Source organism: Lissotriton helveticus, chromosome 2_1 (genome assembly GCF_964261635.1).
Source record: "Lissotriton helveticus chromosome 2_1, aLisHel1.1, whole genome shotgun sequence".
NCBI lineage: Eukaryota > Metazoa > Chordata > Amphibia > Caudata > Salamandridae > Lissotriton > Lissotriton helveticus.
Genome location: NC_136059.1, coordinates 1,905,678,416 through 1,905,699,180, shown reverse-complemented (window position 1 = coordinate 1,905,699,180; position 20,765 = coordinate 1,905,678,416). Strand labels below are relative to the sequence as shown.

General features: G+C 48.7%; 1 protein-coding gene across 5 annotated transcripts in view; it reads left to right on the top strand.

Annotated features, from left to right (window-relative positions):
• ADAD1 (adenosine deaminase domain containing 1) overlaps positions 1 to 20,765 on the top strand; it is a 1,111,472-nt gene that overhangs the window by 817,389 nt on the left and 273,318 nt on the right. For all 5 annotated transcript variants that reach the window (XM_078676822.1, XM_078676823.1, XM_078676824.1 and 2 more), the window contains one exon: positions 18,986 to 19,215. In XM_078676822.1, coding sequence (XP_078532948.1) covers positions 18,986 to 19,215 — 230 coding nt within the window. The remainder of the gene's footprint in view (positions 1 to 18,985; positions 19,216 to 20,765) is intronic.

The following is a 20,765-nucleotide window of genomic DNA, read 5'->3' as shown; positions in this document are numbered from 1 at the left end:
CCTTAGCAGCCAAGTCCGGCCTATGTGTGGGAGGGTATGCTCAGACGTGAGTCCCTTGCTCATTGCACCATCAGGATTCAAGCAAGCCGGGCTGACGAAGGCTGTGATGCCAGAAACCGGTCCCCGGAAGCTTGTTTCCTTCCCAGTATAAGAATTGGCTTGGTAGTTTGGTTTGCCCTGTTCCCATCATGCACTGGGACAGGAACAGACTAATTTGCATATAGCCATGTTCTGAGCTGGGATGGTGCATTGAGCTAAAAAACGGTGATGGATTAAAACCATGATCTCTTGACTTGGTAAGAGTATTCTGCATCATTCAGAAACTCTGTCCATCACCACCCCCTTTTCCAAAATCACCAGTGTCGGTTTCTTGCATGGCTCTATGTTCCTGGCGCGGAAAGCTATGTGCAGAACTGACGTCCGCACGGGAGGGCGGCGTCTAAGTACTCCGACGACATCCCAGCGATCACGACGACGGACGCGGAGCCGCAGACGACGCCTTCCGACGCGCAGTGGTACTGCTGACGAAAACTTTCTGGATCCAGTCTGACTCCTGGGGATATTCTATGGTAAGGAATCGAACACTAACTAATGTTTCTTACAGATATATCGTTATCGAAGGTAAGTAACTTGTGCTTCTTGTTTCGTTGTCACTGCAAATGATCCATGACTTTTTAAGGGCGTCGATGCAGCCTAATTATACACTTTAGTTTCTCCTCAGACATAATATTTATTGATGTACCACTGTCTATAATGAAAGGTATCGGCCAACCATTTACTTTCAGAGTAATCTTTGAACAATGAATGACTTTGGTATGTGGATCTTTCTTTGACTTACATTTTCCTTCACAAGCGGCTAAATCAACATAAGCTTGGCTGTGTGGATGTGAGTAGAAGTTTGCTTCTGGAACATTCAGGCAGCCATTTTGTTTTTGTACCGTGACTCACTCACTTTTTCCTTTGCAAACTGTCACCAATTAGTTCTCCTTCCCACATCGTTTATATATCTGCCCAAGAGCAGGACATTTACCTTCATGTAGAAACGAAAATCCACATCTGAAACACCGAAGGTAAGTAACTTGTGCTTCTTGTTTCGTTGTCACTGCAAATGATCTGTGACTTTTTAAGGGCGTCGATGCAGCCTAATTATACACTTTAGTTTCTCCTCAGACATAATATTTATCGATGCAACACTGTCTATAATGAAAGGTATTGGACAACCATTTACTTTCAGAGTAATCATTAAACAATGAATGACTTTTTCCTTTGCTTTGCAAACTGTCACCAAATAGTTCTCCTTCCCACAGCCTTTATATATCTGTCCAAGACAGGACATTTACCTTCATGTAGAAACGAAAATCCATATCTAAAACACAACTTATTTTTGTGGAGACATCAGTTTATGTCCTTCAGTCTTTTTGTTTTGGCTTACTTTTCACACTCCACACGCATGTCCGGCCTCTATGTTAGCAGCTTGTGCCTCAGCACGCCCTCCAGCATTAGTCTTCTGAATGAATCTGACAAGCATCCGTCAATAACTGATGCTTAGCTTCTTCATCATTAAATTCATTGAACTTACAATGTGAGTGTAGAGTCGCTTTACAAATTCATCAATGATTTCACCAACTTTCTGACATTCTTGGTTGAAGATGTATTGTTCATAATAAATGTTGGGCCCGAGGTCACCGGTCCACTTAGGGTAGCCTGGCTCGAGGTGGTAAGACCTATCTCTAAGGCAATTGTGCTATGCTTGCGTCACACTCATCGCAGCAATTCAGCGCCCATCCACTAAAAATGACAGCACACCTTGTTAGAAAAATATGGAATGCTTTATAAAAATCTTTAGATGGAATTAATCCCACAGTAGCGCAAAACTTTAGCGCATCAAATACTTCCACATTTGATTATTTGCATCAATACGAGCTTGACATTACATCAGTTAAAGAATTTTTTCTAACAGAAGAAAGGAGCTCCGCAATTTCATTTAGTACTCCAATTCCCAGGTAGTCACCTTGCAGTTTGATTAAGACCACTAGCATGACAGGTGCTTCTATACAGTGAAACAAGTTTGCGCATTATCCAGTAATGAAACATTATCACATATTCCCTTTCCTAAGGTTGGTATTTGCATATATGTATATATATATATATAACAGAAACCAGAATTACTAACCCCCACCCGGTGGAGCAAGAACATGCATTAACCTCGGTCAGTAAGCAGGTACTTGAGTGAAAACCTTATAATTCCCTGGCTTCTGATTAGTTGTAATCAAGGTCAGACAGAAGTTTTATGTTAATCAGGACCCTCGCTTCTGCGAAATGGTTCTCTTAGTTTTAAGTACCCCTGGTTCACGTTACCTCACCACCAGGAATCAGGGAACTAGGCCCACCATCAGGCCCGGCAATGAATTCACAGCGTTTGTGTCCCGCACCAGCCCCAAATCCCAGCTTACTTGTAGGCTCGAAGACTTATTAATACATTTTAACTCTCACCGCAGCTTCCATTCTTGCCGTCAGGCTCTCGGCGATATTATCTGCCCCCTGGAAGGCGGGGCAAACCCCCATTCCAGACCTGCTCAGGAGTGGAGCGCCTCAGTTGACGTACCCCGGCAAGGCTGCCGAGGCTTGGGAACCCCTTCCGGCAGCAACTCTACACTCGGTCGTAGGTCCGCCTCTCCCCCGAAGACGCCAAGCCCAACACTGGGCCTGCGCGGGAGGGAGGACACTTCAGCGCGACGTCGTCTTCACCGTGAGGAAGCCAAGCCTTCCACTGAGCTTGCGCAGGATGAAGGACACTACACTCGGTGCCCCCCCCCCCCCCCCCCACAGCGAGGTTCTCCTCAACAAGGCAGTCGCCCAATTGCCAATTTCCCCCTCACGCAGAGAGGAAGTCGCAGTGCCCCACCGGAGGAAGCCCCCAGCCTGATGACACAGGGTGAATAACTCTTCTCTGCTGCTGCGCCCCTACAGAAATGTTCCAAGGGATCAGCAACAGGTCGGCGTCCCAGCGCTCCTCAGCACAGGTGATTCCGGGCAGGCATTCGTTGTTTACTACCTTATGGTATCCCCGTCAGTAATGGTTCGCTGGATAAAGAGAGGGGGGCGTAATATCTTCACAGTCTCTACTTGGAAGATGCAGCCAGACAGTGTCCCCATTTCAGACTCTCCAATCAGCACAACCTCCAGTATTCATTCAGGGATAATTCGGGGGGTGGGGGGTTTGACGGCCCCCTCTCTCCTTTAATGTGGAGACACCTGAGCCAGATTCAGAAGTATGATATCTAAGGTGGGGCCAGATCGGTAGGTAGGGGGGGTAACGTCAGCAGCAAGACAGCAACCCCTCGGAGAAGTCAATCCCCTTAGCACCCTATCCTCCAGCCAGCCCACAGTGCACAACACGGCCGCCTAGGTTCTGACCTTATATATTCTAGCCCAGGTCACTAGAATGGGCCGGAAGGTTCCAGATCTTTCTAATACTAACCTATGGGCCAAAGTCTGAGGTAAATCTTTGACAGTTGGTAGGCCACCATTTTGTGAGAGAGAACCTTCCTCCATTTTAGAGGAGCACCTGCACTTCATTACTAATAGGTAATAATGAGGCGCCCAGAGACCTACGGTCAACACCCAAAAAAATTACCGTGGACACAAAAAAATGGAAGGCAAAAAGGGGGAAAAAATAAGGAGGGACCACCCAAAGGGCTGACAGGTCTAACACGCGTCCCCCCCAGCTGAAAGTGGGGAGAGCTACCCAACCCCTTGGGAGTTCTCATCACTAAGGCGGAAATACCTTGAGAGACCTTTTGCATTGGCGTGGTCCACTCCCGGCCGATGTTCCACCCTGAAGTCCATTCCCTGTAGGGAGATGGACCACCTTAGCAGCTTGGGATTCTCGCCCCTCATTTGCATCAACCAACGAAGGGGCCGGTGGTCAGTCTGAACAAGGAAGTGCGAGCCAAATAGGTATGGCCGCAACTTCTTCAGAGCTCATACCACCGCAAAAGCTTCCCGCTCAATCTCACTCCACCTCTGTTCCCAGGGAAGTAGTCTCCTTGATAAAAAAGACCACAGGTTGGTCCAGACCCTCCTCATTGAGTTGCGATAACACTGCCCCAATGCCATGCTCTGATGCATCCGTTTGGACAATAAACTCCTTGGAAAAGTCAGGGGCCCTTAGGACAGGAGCGGCGCACATAGCTTGCTTTGGGGTGTCAAAAGCTCGTTGACACGCCTCCGTCCAAATGACCCGTCGGGGATGTTTCTTGGATGTAAGCTCAGTCAAGGGAGCCACAATTGTGCCATATCCCTTGACAAAGCGACGGTAGTATCCTGTGAGGCCCAGAAAAGCTTGGACCTCGGTTTGGGTCTTGGGGGGGCTCCCAGGCCATGATAGTTTCAGTCTTAGCCTGGAGGGGCTCCACCTTACCCCTGCCCACCAGGTGGCCTAGGTACACTACTGACCCCTGCCCAATCTGGCATTTGCTGGCCTTGATCGTCAAGCCAGCCTGCTTTAGGGCTTGTAGGCCAGCCTGAAGGTGACACAAATGGTCCTCCCAGCTGCTGCTGAAGACAGCGATGTCATCAAGATAGGCAGCAGAGAAGGCCTCCATCCCGGAGAGGATCTGGTTCACCAGCCGCTGAAAAGTGGCAGGGGCGTTCTTGAGCCCAAAGGGCATCACACAGAACTGGTAGTGGCCCTCAGGAATGGAGAAGGCTGACCTTTCCTTTGCTCCATCTGTAAGGGAGAGCTTGCCAGTACCCTGATGTGAGGTCAAAGGTTCTTAGGTATCTGAAAGAGACACGTTAGTGATAGATTCCTTACCTTAGAATATCCCCAGGCATCAGACTGGATCCGGAAAATTTTGCGTAGCAATACCCCTGCGCGCCGGCAGGCGTCGTCCACGGCTCCGCGTCCGTTGGCGTCATTAGCGCCGGAATGACGTCGCCGGAGTACTTAGACGCCGCCCATGCACGCTGACGTCAGTTATTCTTTTTTCCGCGCCAGCTAGCGCAGATCCGGATAAGCTCTACCCCTTAGTCATTTTTTGACGAAACTTTTTTGATCTTTTGAACATTTCTCTACTCGAGTTTTCGACTCCGACGGTGCCGGTAGGGATGCCCGGGCTTAAACCCTGTTCCAAGTGCGACCGACTGATGTCGGTTACCGACCCCCATCGCCGGTGCCTCAAGTGTTTAGGCCTCGACCACGATGACCGCACCTGCTCCGACTGCCGGACCCTGACGTCTAAAGCTAGGCGGGAGCGGTCCCGCAAGCGACTTGAGCTCCGGCAGTCGGCCCAGCGCCGCGGCAGGTCCCGGTCCCACAGGAGGTCGAGGGACCGGTCGCGGGGTCGGAGTCCTCGCAGCTCCGGGAGTTGTCATCGTTCCTCCGACCCACCCTGACGCTCGCGCGATGCGGCCGGGGGTTCGGGTGACACCACCCACGCGGCTCCGACGGAGTCGCGGACATCGCCGTCTGCCCCACACCTTCGGGTTCCTGGGCATGATGCGACGCCAGAGGAGGTCGAGCGGTACCTCATGGCCATGAGGTCCTTCCCTCCTCAGCCGGGTTCCGTGGCACCTCCGGGCCCATCGGCCCCGGCTGGAGGGCCAAGCGGGACGGGTGCTTCGGCTCCGACGCCGTCGGGTGCTTCGGCCCTGACGCCACCGGCGACTTAGGTCACGGCGCCGCAGGCCCTCACTGGATCTGCTTCCGGGTCGTCGCCGGTCGACCTCACCGGCCCCGGCCCTGCGGGTGTCGCCCCCGGCGCCCACTACGGATGCCATCCCCGATCTTACCCTCGGTCCGGCGCCGTTGGGCACCGCTCTCAACGGCGTTTGGAGATTTCTATATCCACGAACCGGCCCCGTCTGTTGACCCTGATCTGCAGGAGATGGGTGACAAGGGTGATTGGGAGGGGTCTGTGGACCCTCTGGCACAGGAATGCCAGTCTCAACAGGACTGGACATATGAGTTTGGGGAGGCCAGTGGACTTGACACTTCGCCAGACACTGGATTTGTCTCCCCTCCCACCGTGGCTACGGAGGAGGGGGCTGCTTACAGTGTAGTGTTGACGCAGGCGGCCAAGGCCTTACACCTTGAGCTCCCCGTCGCGGCCGTGAGGACTAACCTCACTGAGGTCCTTAAACAGCAGGCAAGCTCCACTGAGCCTCTGCTGCCATTTAATGAGGCCTTGTGTGACATTCTTGTGGGCACTTGGTCCAAGCCCGCCACAGGTCCGCCTGTGGATAGGAACGTGGCCAGACGCTACCGCCCGGCCCCGGGCGACTCTTGCTTTTTGTCCATCCATCCCACCCCCGAGAGCCTGGTCATCCAGGCCTCCACTTCCCAGACCGCTTTCCCGGCGGCTCCGCCCGATCGCGAATCCAAGAGGTATGAACAATTCGGGAAGAAAGTGTTCTCGTCCATGAGTTTGGGACTGCGGTCAGTCAATACCGCATGCCTCTTGGGCCGCTACACCCACACCCTGTGGGACACGATCGCGGAAGTGCTGCCACAATGTCCGGAGGAGGTCTGGGCAAAACTCGCCCAAGCCCTTGAGGAGGGTCGAGATGAAGCGCGATATTCCGTCCGGTGTGGGCTGGATACCACGGACTCACTGGGCAGGGCGATGGCAACGACGGTGGCGGTTCGACGCCACGCCGGGTTGAGGTCAGCCAACTTTTCGGCCGATGTCCAGGCCACTCTTCTGGACATGCCGTTCGATGGCCGTCGCCTCTTTGGCGACAAGGCAGACCATGCGCTTGAGCGTTTTAAGGACTCCAGGGCTACTGCCAAGTCCTTGGGCCTCTTGGCCCCACGCCAGCAATCGGGTGCCTTTCGCTCCTTTCGTGGCCATGGAAGGGGCGCCCCCACACGTGCTGTGGTGGCGGTCGGGGACAACGGTGGGGCCAGTCCACACCTTCCCCCGCAGCGCGTGCCTCAAAACCCTCCTAGTCCGTGCTTTCAGGCACATGTGACGCCAGTGGGGGGCAGGGTTGGCCATCACCTCTTCCACTGGCGTACTGTCACGTCGGACAGGTGGGTGCTGCAAATCGTCCGAAGGGGCTACTCCCTCCCCTTCAAGGCGACCCCTCCAGCCATGCCACCACAATTCTACTGCGTGTCGGGGGATCACTTGCAACTTCTGCAAGAGGAAGTCACGGCCTTCTTGGCCAAGGGGGCCATCGAGCGCGTTCCTGGGCTGAAAGTAGGGTGTGGTTGTTACTCCCAGTACTTTCTGGTACCCAAGAAGGGCAAAGGGGGCCTACGCCCTATCTTGGGCCTACGGAACGTCAACGGCTTCCTCCGGAAGGAGAAGTTCAAGATGCTGACTTTGGCTCAGGTCTTAGCTACCCTGGAGACTGGATGGTAGCGTTGGACTTGCAGGACGCTTATTTTCACATCCCCGTTCTGCCGGCTCACCGGCGTTACCTGCGGTTCACGGTAGGCCACGAGCACTTTCAGTTTACCGTGCTCCCCTTCGGCCTTACCAGCGCCCCACGGGTGTTCACGAAAGTGATGACTGTGGTCGCAGCTCATCTGCGCAGGTTAGGGGTGTCAGTCTTCCTCTACCTCGATGACTGGTTGTTGAAGGCGGGCTCGCCCCAGACAGTCATCAGCCACCTCCAAACTACGGCCGACCTCCTGCACTTGCTGGGGTTCTCCATCAACGTGCCGAAGTCACACCTGTGTCCCTCTCAGAAGCTCCTCTTCATCAGGGCGGTTCTAGACTCTGCGCAGTTTCGGGTTTATCCTCCCGAACAGCGGGTTCGGGATATTCAGGCTCTGATTCCGATCTTTCAGCCTTTATCCCGAGTCTCGATCAGGTTGACGCTGCGGCTTCTGGGGCTGATGGCCTCCTGCATCCTTCTGGTGCATCACTCCCAGTGGCGGATGCGGGCTCTGCAGTGGGACCTGAAGTTTCAGTGGGCCCAGCATCAGGGCAACTTGTCCGATCATGTCTTGATCTCGGAGGGCACTGCAAGACAGTTGCAGTGGTGGCTCACGGACCGCAATTGGGTCAGTGGCAGATCCCTCTCCCTACCCCACCCGGAGCAAGTGGTTGTGACAGACGCGTCCGTCCTGGGTTGGGGGGGCCACATGGGAGAGGCGGAGATCAGAGGCCTCTGGTCTCCGGTGGAGTCACAGCTCCACATCAACCTTCTGGAGCTGCGGGCAATCCGACTTGCACAGAAGGCATTCCTCCCCTCTGTCCGGGGGAGTGTAGTGCAGGTGTTCACGGACAACACCACCGCCATGTGGTACTGCAACCAGGGCTGGGTGGGGTCGTGGACCCTGTGCCAGGAGGCTCTGCGCCTCTGGCAGTGGCTGGAACATCAGGGCGTGACCCTGGTGGTTCAACACCTGGCAGGTTCTCTGAACGCCAGGGCGGACGAACTCAGCCGTCGGTGCATGATGGATCACGAATGGCGTCTGAACTCGGACGTGGCGCAAGGTCTCTTTCAGCAGTGGGGAGAGCCTTGGTTAGATCTATTCGCCACAGAAGAGAACGCGCAATGTCATCAGTTCTGCGCGTTGGAATTTCCAAGGTGGCACTCGCTCGGAGACGCTTTTCGTTGCGAGTGGAGTTGCGGCCTATTGTACGCCTTTCCGCCTATACCACTTCTGCCCAGAGTGCTGAAGAAGATCAGGCGCGACCGGGCCCAGGTTATCCTTGTGGCTCCGGACTGGGCACGAAGATACTGGTATCCCGAGCTACTCAGCATGTCAGTCGATCCCCCGATTCGTCTGCCTCTTCAGGAGGACCTTCTGTCGCAGCAGCAGGGGACGGTCCTCTACCCAAACCTGTCCAGTTTCCACCTACAAGCTTGGAGATTGAGCGGCGACAGTTGAGGCCATTTGACTTGCCTCCTGAAGTCTGTAATGTCATTCTGGCAGCCAGGCGTCCCTCCACAAAGTCGGTATACGCCTGCAGGTGGAACAATTTTGTGGCATGGTGCGCACAGCAAAGGCTGTGGATCCACTCTCTGCACCCCTTTCTGAGGTTTTCCTCTTCCTTCTTTCTCTTGCCCAGCAGGGCTCTGCTCTGGGCAATATCAAGGGGTACCTTTCTGCCCTTTCCGCCTTCTTACGGCTACCTGATCAGCCTTCCTTGTTCAAGTCCCCAATTGTAAATAGGTTTTTGAAGGGATGCTGTTCGACCGGTGATGCGTGATTCTCTTCTGGCTACCATGCCTCTTTTTGTGTTAGCAAGACAAAGTACGATATAGACAGAACTCACTTTAACCTGCTACTCTCAAGGTACCTTACTTTGCTGCACTGATTTTGATAAATACAGATCTTTGAGCCCTGAAGAAGTCTCAATTTAGAGACGAAACGCGTTGGCTAAGAAGGGAAATCCACTTGTGTTCTTGGATTTTTTCCTGTCTTGGATTACCACAATAAAGATTTGAATAAGAAATTTTGCATCAGTCCGGACCTATTTATTTCAAGACTTTGCTTCTTACGGACATTGAAGTTATCAGAGACTGTCTAAAAAAAATATTATTTTTTTGATGGGTGCCGATTCCATATTTTTGATTGCATATTTTGGGCCTTGCCCATGAAGGAACAGACAGGGTTGTGTTCCTTGGTATCTTGAGCACCATCACTATAACCTTTGAGCCACAGGTGGAAGCAGGTGCTGTCTTTTGCCTCAACCCTTGTGCCTTGAAAAAGGTTTTTGAAGGGCATCACACACATGTTCCCTCCTGTTACTTTCGTGATGCCCCAGTCGGACTTGAACCTTGTACTTACTTACCTGATGTGCGCCTCCTTTGAGCCACTCCATAACTGTCCTCTCCGTCTTCTTACTTTGAAGACTGCTTTCCTGGTTGCCATCACCTCTGCCAGGAGAGTGAGTGAGCTCCAGGCTCTTTCTTCCACACCTCCTTTCCTCTCTGTCCATCCGGACAAGGTTGTGTTGCGGACAAGACCCTCTTTCCTGCCCAAGGTTGTCACGGCCTTCCACATCGGGCAGTCCATTACCTTGCCCACCTTCTTTTCCCCTCCGCATCCCTCGAAAGAGGATGAGAGGCTCCACCGTCTGGACCCAAAACGTGCGCTCTCTTACTATCTGGATCGCACATGCCAGTTCCGGGTGGATGACCAACTCTTTGTTGGTTACGTGGGCGCTAAGAAGGGAAAGGCGGTGCACAAGCGGACCATCTCTCGGTGGATCATCTTGTGTATCCAGGCGTGTTACTCCTTGGCTAAGAAGGAGCCCCCTGTTGGATTGCGGGCTCATTCCACTCGGGCCACGGCGACTACCACTGCCCTGGGCCGAGGAGTGCCCTTGCAGGACATTTGCCAGGCAGCTACGTGGGCCTCTCTGCAAACGTTTGCAAGACACTATTGCCTGGTCAGCCAAGTCCGGAGGGATGGCTTCTGTGGCCGTTCCGTCCTCCAGGACTTTCTGGTGTGATTATTGGTTCGCAGACCCACCACCGGGGTTGTTATTGCTGGGGTATCTATTCTAAGGTAAGGAATCTATCACTAACGTGTCTCTTTCAGATGCACAAGTTACTACTTGTGTAACGATATATCTGTAAGAGACATTAGTTAGTATTAGATTCCTTACCGACCCACCCATCCTCCCCGTTCTGCGAACCGATATCTAGGGTTAAGGTCATCCCCTTTCAGGGCCCTAGTTTCTTGGCACCAGTGTTGGTTCTATCATGGCTCTGCGTATCTGGCGCGGAAAAGCTGTGTATCAGAACTGACGTCAGCGCGCTTGGGCGGCGTCTTAGTACTCCGACGACGTCATTCCGGCGCTAACGACGACGGCCGCGGACGATGCCTACCGACGCGCAGGGTTATTGCTACGCAAAAATTTCCGGATCCAGTCTGACGCCTGGGGATATTCTAAGGTAAGGAATCTATCACTAACTAATGTCTCTTACAGATATATCGTTACACAAGTAGTAACTTGTGCAACAGTATATCTGCGCGTCAGTGGAGGGTGTTGAGCGACTCCAATAGTGATGTCTCCCTAAAGTGATGTCAACTAAGTCCATATGAGCCCTTCCCCGACACACTGATGTCTGTGCCTTCCTTTCTGCTCTAGCAACACGGATCAGCACTGCAGTTCCGCCTGTCTTTTTTCGGCCTACTTAATGTTTTTTTGTTAAAAGAGCAGTGTGCCCTTTTCTACCCTTGTCATCGGGTTCAAGCCTTATGAGTCCTATCGATGACAAATGTCCGCCATGGACCCTCGCTCGGTTTACAGCTGGTGTCTGGGTGAGCACCTTGACTTCAATTTGGGCTCTTGTCGTCTGCTCCGATGGAAGGCGTGACGAGAACCTCGCATGAAGCTCCTTGCTGTGAGAATGTCTATCATCGAAGTAGTCTTGTTGCCCTCGGTTCCGTACACGCTCTACAAACAGACCGCACGTCCACCCAGGGAGTCGTTCTCGCGGGAGTCATTCTCCAACGTCCTGAGGGAAGGCTCTGCTTAGGTGGTCAAAGTCGCTATGCCTCCTGCCTTTATTGCCTACCGCTGGTCCCCACTCTTCTATTGAAGTATCCAGGCCTGAGTCCACCACGGTTCTCAGTTGTACTGGATTTACAACTTCCTTCTGTGGAATTGTCAACAGTCCCTTCACTTGGCATTCTACATCCTGACAAGTCTAACGTAGAGCTTGTCCTTACTTATAGTGACTGTCTTTTGGATATCCTGTTGGGTGCTTGGGCTGAACCTAAAACAAGACTCCCTGATGATCACTCAAATACTCACAGGCATCGCCATGCCCCAGCAATCCGTTCTGTCTCCTTAGACATCACCAGAGCTTTGTGGTACAGACTGCTTTAGCCACCCAAATTATTGATTGTATCCCTCCTGTCCCTCTAGAAAGAGAAGCCATGAAATTTTACCCTTGTGTTAGGAGTATTTCATCTTCTAGCTCTGCCCTGCGATCTGTTAGCATTTCTTGTGTCCTCGCCTGCTTCTCCCCCACTTTGTGGGACTCAGTGGAGCGCCTCTTGGCCCCCTTCTCCCCCCTCTCCCCCCTTCCGGAGGCAGCCTGGAATGGTATTGTTCCATTGGTACGAAAAAGGCAACAACCTGCCACACTTAGCATCCACTGTGGTATGGATACTACCAATTCTGTTAGTCGAGCTATGGCCTCTCCGTAGCTCTAAATCGTTGTGCATGGTCGCGTACTTCCAGGTTTTTGGAGGCTTTGCAAACTACTTTGACATGCCTTTTGGTGGCACCTCCCTTTTCAGCTTGCATTCTGACTTGGCCTTATGCCGGTTCAGAGCTAATCCTGGTGGTACGGAGTCCTAACTCTGTTGTACTAGGTTTGTCAGGGCCAATTTGTTTCCCCTTGTTTCGGCTCCTATCGGCTTTCAGAGGGCGGAGTACTTCTCTCCATTCAAGGGTTACACCTGGTGTGGTGTTTCTGCTTGCTGCAGGTGCTTTTCTTCTAATTTGAATATGAATTTCATGGAAGTGTTTAAGGATGAATTTGATGCCTAAATATTTAACTTAGTATTAAACTCAATAAAAAACTTCAAATACAGTTAATTTTACTTTCTCTGACATTTATATGCATTGTTTAATTGTCTCCTGATTTAGGTCCATATTAATATTTTCTTTCCTAAATGTATTTTCACACATATACTTTTGCTGTACCCTGTATGACTTGTGTCTGGTGGAATATATATGCTTGTTGATCCTTATATACATTCATCTTGGATGACTATTTATCTGCATGTATATACCTATCTCTCTAATGGTTCTCTTGTAGATGCCTTTTACTTCGGGTATATATTTGTTTATTGCACATATGGTTGCCTGGCCTTCTATATGGTGTATGTCACTGCATTTTACCTGCACCCTTCTTGGTGACCTGGTTCATCCTTCTTGGTTGTATTTGTCTCTTTTCTTTCTTCTTTTGTAAGCGTCTCTGTTACATTTTCCAGATGATGCCTTGTCTATCTATCAAGGTTCTCACTGTGAGAGCGGTTTCATTAACCGTTATTATTGTTTTTCTAGCCATGCTCTTCGGCAATCATTGCTCTTTCTCTTTTCTCCATCATTCTATGATTGGAGTTCCCTTTTTTTTCAAATCTGTTTCTCAGGATAGTTTCCTCGAACGATGGGTGCTCTTTATTCACTGCGGCTGAGCATGCTGTGCATTCTCTTCAGTTTGGTTTTGAGCATCGACTCCATGAACTATTGTCCTTGGTCCCTTTGCATTCCTTGATCTTAGGTTGCATCCCTTGATCTTAGGTTGCATCCCTTTTTTAGGGTTGCCTCTTTTACTGATTCTATTCCGTGTTTCTCAAAGTCTTATCACTTTCTACTCCCTAACGGCTGCCTATAGTCCTTTTTGGCGATCAGTCCTTTAGGTGAGCATGTTGCTTCACCTATAATTTTTTTGAATATTCTGGTTCCTTCTTACTTTTGGACCAACTTTTCCTATTGGGCTTTATTTGAGAGGTTCGTTCACATCCCCTCCTCCACTGATGGTATTGCTTGGTTATCCAAATCTAAGATAAGGAATCTGCGGCTACATGTCTCAATTAGATGAACAAGTTACTTCCCTTTGATAATGCCTTATCTGGTAGAGACTGGCTACATCTGCAGATTCCTTATCGACCCACTCATCCTCCCAACTCTGCGAACTAAGAGCTCTGTTGTCTCCAAGATCCCCTCTTTGCATAGACTCCCTCTATCGACAGGTACTGCTGAGAAGAAATTCCGGATCCAGTCTGGCGCCTGGGGAGGATTTTAAGGTCAGGAATCTGCGGCTAGATCCCGTATCTACCAGATAAGGTGTAACCAAAGGTAAGTATGTTGTTCTTCAAGTGCATTAACAAAATCATCAAATGTCTCTATCCAAACAGTAAATATTTTGCTTTTTGGCAGTATCGAACTGTAGTGGTTGTTTCAAGAAAACTGCAGCGTTATAGCCATTTCTGGAAGTGGCTGATATTAAGGGTGAACCCTCTCCGACATTATCTGCTGCCCGCCAGGACCTGCTTCATGCATACCATCTGTAAGGCCCTTTGCTGTTCTGACCAATAGGTCAGCTTGGCCAGTCGATGGAACTGCGATCACCCTCTTGGTCTGCATGAGAGCCCTTCACTTTTCTGGAGACCTCTTAAGTTGTTCTGAGCCGCCTCCTAGCAGCTTTGATGGTGTCACTTCAGATATGAACAGCTCCGTAAACACAACATTCGGCACATGTTCTGGTGCTACTCTGCCTAACTCTGTAATACGGCTCTCATTATTCAGTTCTGGCAAGCAGATGACCATTTCTTGTTTATGACATGCTTTTTTTTAAGCGTCTCTTTGTAGTGTCTGACACCCCCTTGATCTCTGCTTTGCAGTGCTTCTGCTCACAGCGTTATTTTACGATTTATTGTTGGTATTTGCTGCTCTTAAAACCTGGTTGCATCTGCCTTTTGTATTATGACTCCGTATTCAGTGTGACTGTATATTGCATAACAGTGTGGTACCTTCATGTGTGGTTTGACCAGCAGGTTCTCAGTCACAGATATGTAGAATTCTTTGCATTACGGTTGTTTTCAACTTCTTAACACGGTTGGAGTTGCGCTTTGACTCCACAAGCATCGGTTCCGTACTGCAACACATGTGGTGCGCACAAGCAGTTTGGAACCTTATGGCTCAGAACATTCAGGATGGTCTGGATGTGGCCAGATACATCATTTGCTCTAGCCTGGTTTTGAGGCCTGAGGCAAACAGTCCGCACCAGAGTGGTGCACCAGCGCCATGCTTGGTTGTGCTCTTTGGGGTTTTTAAGGGTTGTGCAGACATACAGACATCTTTAATGGATAGGCCCCTCTTCCCTGTGGATATACTTTTTAATGGATCTTGCCTTTTTTGTAAAAAAGCTCACTCCAGCTTAAAACGTTTTAAGAAAAGCTGAGCTATGACGCATTCTTTAGGCCTCTTGGTCCCTGAAATACAGTTTGCTGACCAGTTTCACCTCTGAGTCTACTGAGGCCCCTCTGCCCCAGTAGCAGTAGCAGGCCCTGTGAATGCCCCATGGCCACTCTGTTACATTCTCTACCCTCCCCAATGGCAACAGCTTCCAAGGCATTTTAGCTTGCCCTTAGCATTTTACATTAATTGGGTGGGTGGCAGGATCCAGCACTTTCTCCCAGAATAGCAGTCCATCACATCTGACAAATGGACCCACCAGATGGTCCTGCAGGCTATGTCTTCAAATATCATTCTGACACACCACAGCTTCCTCCGACATCAGAACAGCTCACAGAAGAGCATCTTTCCATCTTGCTGCAAGAGACATTGTGAGGGTTCTGGGCTTGGGAAAAAGGATGGGTTGTTACCTAGCTATTTCCTCATGCTAATAGAGTCCATTCTATTTTAGTCTTCTTTAGCTGAATAACTTCATATGGAAGGACTGATTGGAAATGCTCACTCTATCCATCTGCCCTGAATCTGGGTTACTGTATGGTGGCCTAGGATCTGTAAGGTGGTTACTTTTAAATTCCCATCCTGTATTCCCACAGACTTTATTTGCGTGTCAGAGTAAGCCAGAAACATTTTCAATTTGCTGTGCTCCTCTTTGGCCTCTGCAACGCCCCTAGGGTGTTCACAGAAGTGAAGGATGTGGTAGCCACCTGTCTTTAGCGGTTGCTGGTACCTGTCTACTCCTACCTTGACGACTGGTTGTTGAAGGTGTGTTTCCCACAGTCAGTTAGGGACATTCTAGAGACAACTGCAAACCTCTTGATCTTTGGAATACTCTACTGACATGTCAAAGTTGCTCCCAACTCATCGCAGAGCCTTCCTGTCACAGGAACTATTGTGGACACAGTCCAGTTCAGGGTCTTCCCTTTGCAGCAAGTCCAGGGCGTTCAGGCTATAATTCTAATGTTTCAGCCTGTCTGGGTTTTGGGGAGAGTGGCTTTGAGGCTCATTGGCCTACTGGTCTCATATATCCTGCTTGTCGCCCAGGCTTTGCAGTCTAATCGGATGTCTCAGTGGGCTTAGCACCAATGAAACCTCTGATTCCATCCCAGTTTCGGAGTAGTGTTTTGGGCCCCCACCTTATCACACATTATGATCATGGATTGCTCTGATGAATTTCCATGATATATCAAGTGAGACCAGGTAGGAGGTGTCTCTGGTTGGGTGGGCAAACTAAGCACACTTGCCTTTTTTAGGACAATGCCTACTGTCCTCCCCCTGGGTAATAGAAGAATTACAGTAGTGCACCAACATTTTTATTGTGCAGGTCAGGCTTTTTCTCCCCATCGGTTTCCTGCTTTGAGTAGCCTACCAGCATCTCCTGTGTTTGAAATCTTTCTGCCAGTCCCATATAACTATGTCGATCCTTTGGAGGAATGAATGTGGTGTGTGCATTGTGCACATGGTTCAAGACATGACTGTCGTAAACAGTTGTCAGTGACTGACCCGCACAACATGTGCCTCTGGTGTTTGGGCTTGGGGCACAACTCTAAGTCATATGAGGAATGTGCTCTCATGCACCCAAAGGCGATTTGAGACCGTGAAGTGAAGCTCTGCATTGGCAAACATCAGCACATGCCTCGCTAGTGCCCTAAATGGGGGTGGCGGATCCATTAACTCTTTTTGATCCTGTGATAGGTCCTCTTCACAATTAATGTTTCAGTTAAGTCTCAGTTGAAGCGGAAACACAAGAATAAAAAGCAGAAGTCGACCTCATCCCGCCACTCTATCCAAAGAGAAGTCTCAAGGGCGTCAAGGTGCAATTTTATCTTGCTCACACTTGAGGACCCACTTCCGCAGTTGACCCCTATGCTCCCTTAGATTCCCAGGCCATGGACATTGCCACAGCTCGAGGCCTTTCAGTAGGCCATGCCTTATATTTTTGCCTCTCTTTTGGCTCACTCTGGTGTACCTTTTGTTCCAAAGGATAATCAGGGGCCTCCAGTTGGGTTACAGCTAGTGTGTCCGCCTTTGGTGCAGTCTGTACCACTCAAACCTACTAGAGGTGGATCCTCTGCCAACTCTGGTGTCTGTCGAGCCAATCCACCTCAACCCCAACCTGGGGGTTCATACTCTGACCCAGCTCCAGGGCACTCTGTTCAGTCTGGTTCAGACAAAAAATCTCCCACTACCACAGAGCCGTCCTCAGTTGATCCACCCGTTTTTTGGTTCTTGTAAGCACTTACACCACATGGAGATGCCATTAGAGGTGACGATTGTAGTGATTTACACCCACATTATGATCGTTTATGCATGAATTTACAGGAGGCCAGTGGACCAGATAACTTACCTGATCTGGTGCTGCCTCCACCCCACCCGCCGCCTCCTTGGAAATGTCCTGGTTTGGTACGTTTCCTCGGGTACTGGCTGAGCTAGGGCCCAAAATCCACAGCTGCCCAAATTGCAAAAACAGTGTAAGTGTTCAGTGGAAAAAGATGTGTCCATGTTGCGTTTTGCGCCCTAGTGGACACTATGCCCACCCACTCAAATGAGTTGCCATTTTTATTTGGAGACGTGCGGGAGCACTGAATAATAGAACATTTGTTAACAATTGGATTGCTTTTTATTTGTTAATTCCAAATGTAAGCCATTGTTCCAGAAAGAATATATTTCCCAAAGTTGCTCTCTAAATCACATAAATTCAGAGATTCACTTACAACTACAGCTCCTAAACTCCGTATCCAATGTACTTTTTTAGAAATACACAGTTTTTTACATGCCAATTTTTCACTTTTTATTTTACAATAGGATTTGCTCTGTGCTCAGTACACAATGATTGTAAGTTTCAACTCAGGAACGTTAAGCAGAACTAATGATGTGTGTATTTTGAAAATCTGCCATTGTAGCAAGTAGTTACAGCTGGAAACGTTGCACAAATGGCTGGTTTTTCTACATTTCATAATTTTTTTAATTTCAACTGTTTCTTCAGGAAATGTTGAGGGTTCTTGCTGAATTCAGAACGTTCTCTTTTCTGAAATGTATAGGTTTCCGGCATCACCCATGGTTTTCACGTCTGTTCCCCCCCCCCCCATAAACTGAATGTAGGTTGAAAGCACAAAAATTAAGGACAAATTGACTACATATTAGAAAAATGCCAAAACTGTGGTTTAAGAAAAGTTTGTATTTTTCTGCTACACCTCTGCTTGTTCCTGAAAGCTGGAAAGATGGCGATTTCTATGGAGCGAACCTTTCGCTGATGCCATTTTCTGGGAAAAGACAGACACTTTCTTGCACATCACATTTTTCCATTTTTGTCATAAAACACAAAATCTAGCTATATTTCAGATATCTTCGTGGTCCCTGGGTACCTTTAGAGTCACCAAGATGTTTGGGGGGGGAGGCTTAGATTTGGTGTGGATACTTTATGTAGAAAACATGTTATGGGGGTGTAAGCACAAAGTACTCCAAATAGCAAGAAAAGTGGTCAGCACTGGAGGTGGAAAAGCCTTGTCAGTTAAGGGGCTAATAGATGTAATGCTGACGATGCTTCTGTAATCTGCAAATTTATAATTAAAATTAATCATTAAAATTCAACTGTCCCTGGCCCCTCCTTCTAATTATAAGAGCATACGTTCTTGGTATTTACTTTATAGCTTGGGAGAAATACTCCATATTCATTTCTGGTGCAGGGGTGGACTCAGTAGTATTTACCTGCTAAAATAATTTGTTTTTATGAAGCTCATAATGCCCCTGTCTTGCTGTTTTGGAGACCCAATCTAACTGTATTTGTTTTATTGACCTGGAAAAGATGAAAGACCAAGTTGACCATGCAGGGATTTGAACGTGTTCAGGTTAGCTCAGATGTCATTGAGCCGTGTTGCTGGTTGTAAGTGGGTATAAATCCACAGCGCTCTTTAGATTTCAATATTTGTGGACTGTAGTGACTACATGCAAGTAATCTGAACATTATGTTCTGTGAAATGTTTCCGCTATCTTCTGTGCCCCTCATTTATGACGCCTTAAAGTGGTTTGTTTCTCTTTTTGCATTTAAATGAGCTGCTTCTTGATCTTTATTGTAGACGCCTTAATCCTCACTCTCTTGCTGCACATGAAGCTAATCATGAACTAAGCCTCCATATCTCCAGAGAAGGAAAAAATTATCCATCTGTATTTTGCTCAGGTGAAATTACGAGTAATGTGAGAAGTATGTCTTCTTGTGACAAACTGGTAAGATGGGAGGTCCTTGGACTCCAAGGAGCACTTCTGAGCCATTTTATTCAGCCTATCTATATCAGCAGCATACTTATTGGTAAGTGTATTTTAAAGGCAAGCTAGTTGTTTGATGTTTGAATGTGAAATGCTTTGTCCAGTATTTTCCAAGTCCGCTACGTAAGATCTGAAAGTGTACAATTGACCTTGGGTGCTGAGAGACGCATCAAAGCAGAGTTCAGAAGGTACCTGAGAACCCATATAGTTTCAATTCTACCTATTTATTTTGTATAAAAATAGTCCCACTGTCTTGCTCAATAATCATCTTAAAACTTACTCTCATGGTCCAACACTCCTTCACCCTTCATTGCTTTTGGACATGCCGTGCAGTTGTGGGTTTTGTATTGGTCTGCTGGGTGCACACTTTGACTAGTCAGCATGTGCTTCTTTCTTTTCGCTAATGTGCATTCCAACTTGGCCCACTATTTACACAACTCTTAAGTTGCATATTATTCTGTTGTTGATACGTAAGGCAGGGTTTTGCCTTTGATTTACATACCTTTTGGGTTGCAGTGCATAGGATCCTCAAACACCGTAGAATACTAGGCCTTTTTTAGTTCTCACCTACTTTTGGCATTCAGTTTGGACTTACAGTAGACTTTGTGTTCACACCTTGCTCTTGTTTTATGGCTTTCACGTCTCGATCACATTGCCCTGATTTCAGTGGCTTTCCTCCGTATACTTGTTTGCCCCTTCCATGGTCCATTTTGGTCTGTGTTTTGATTCAGTGAGTTTTATCCTTACAGTCCTGAGGCAAAGGAACTATCTTTATTTTCTTCCCCCATTTAAAAAAATATATATCGTTTTATTTTAGCGAAGGCCTGGCAGCTAAACACTGCTGCTTGGTCGCCTGCATTGGCTATATGCTTTCCACTATGCACTTCGTTCATCCCTCACCATTCTACCCCTTTCTCCCATCTACCTTCTCCCCCCTGCTTCTTTCTTTTATTTGTTTATTTTGTAAAATATTTTGGGGAGTACCAAATAAAAGTACATGCTACCATCTCTCTCATTTATCCTCTTGTGTGGCATCCGGCACATACTTTAATTTACTGTTACCAAATGGTGATTTGTGATCTTGGACCAATAAACTATAAAAAAATTATAGTGATGGCTGGCACGTCTGCATTTGCACATGTGGCAACCACCTTTTAGTTTTCTTAAAGCAAAAGGAAAATCATTCCAAGATGCCTGCACGGGTGCCGTCTAGGTAAAACAAGCATTGACATTTCCAGTAGGCTTCATGGGTGAGACCAGTTGTTTGCTTTTCCAGTGCTTGTTACTAAAGCCCAACTTCTGTGTATCTTCATAACTTTTCTGATGAAAGATTTACTTAATATTTGATTAAGCAAGTTAACTCTATTGGGTCACATTTTCGCCAATGCTTCAAAGCTCGTGCATTACAAAAGGTGAGATCTGTTCAAGAGATTGCCTGCCTATCAGACCTGACCCAGCCAGATCCCCCACCACCTTCATCTGCGGTAGAGATGTATACACAGGCACACATACAGCTGTGTGTACCCCCCAACCCCTTAAATCATTGTCTTAGAGAAAGGTGTTCTGCACCTGTACAAAGTGCCAAAGTTCCCG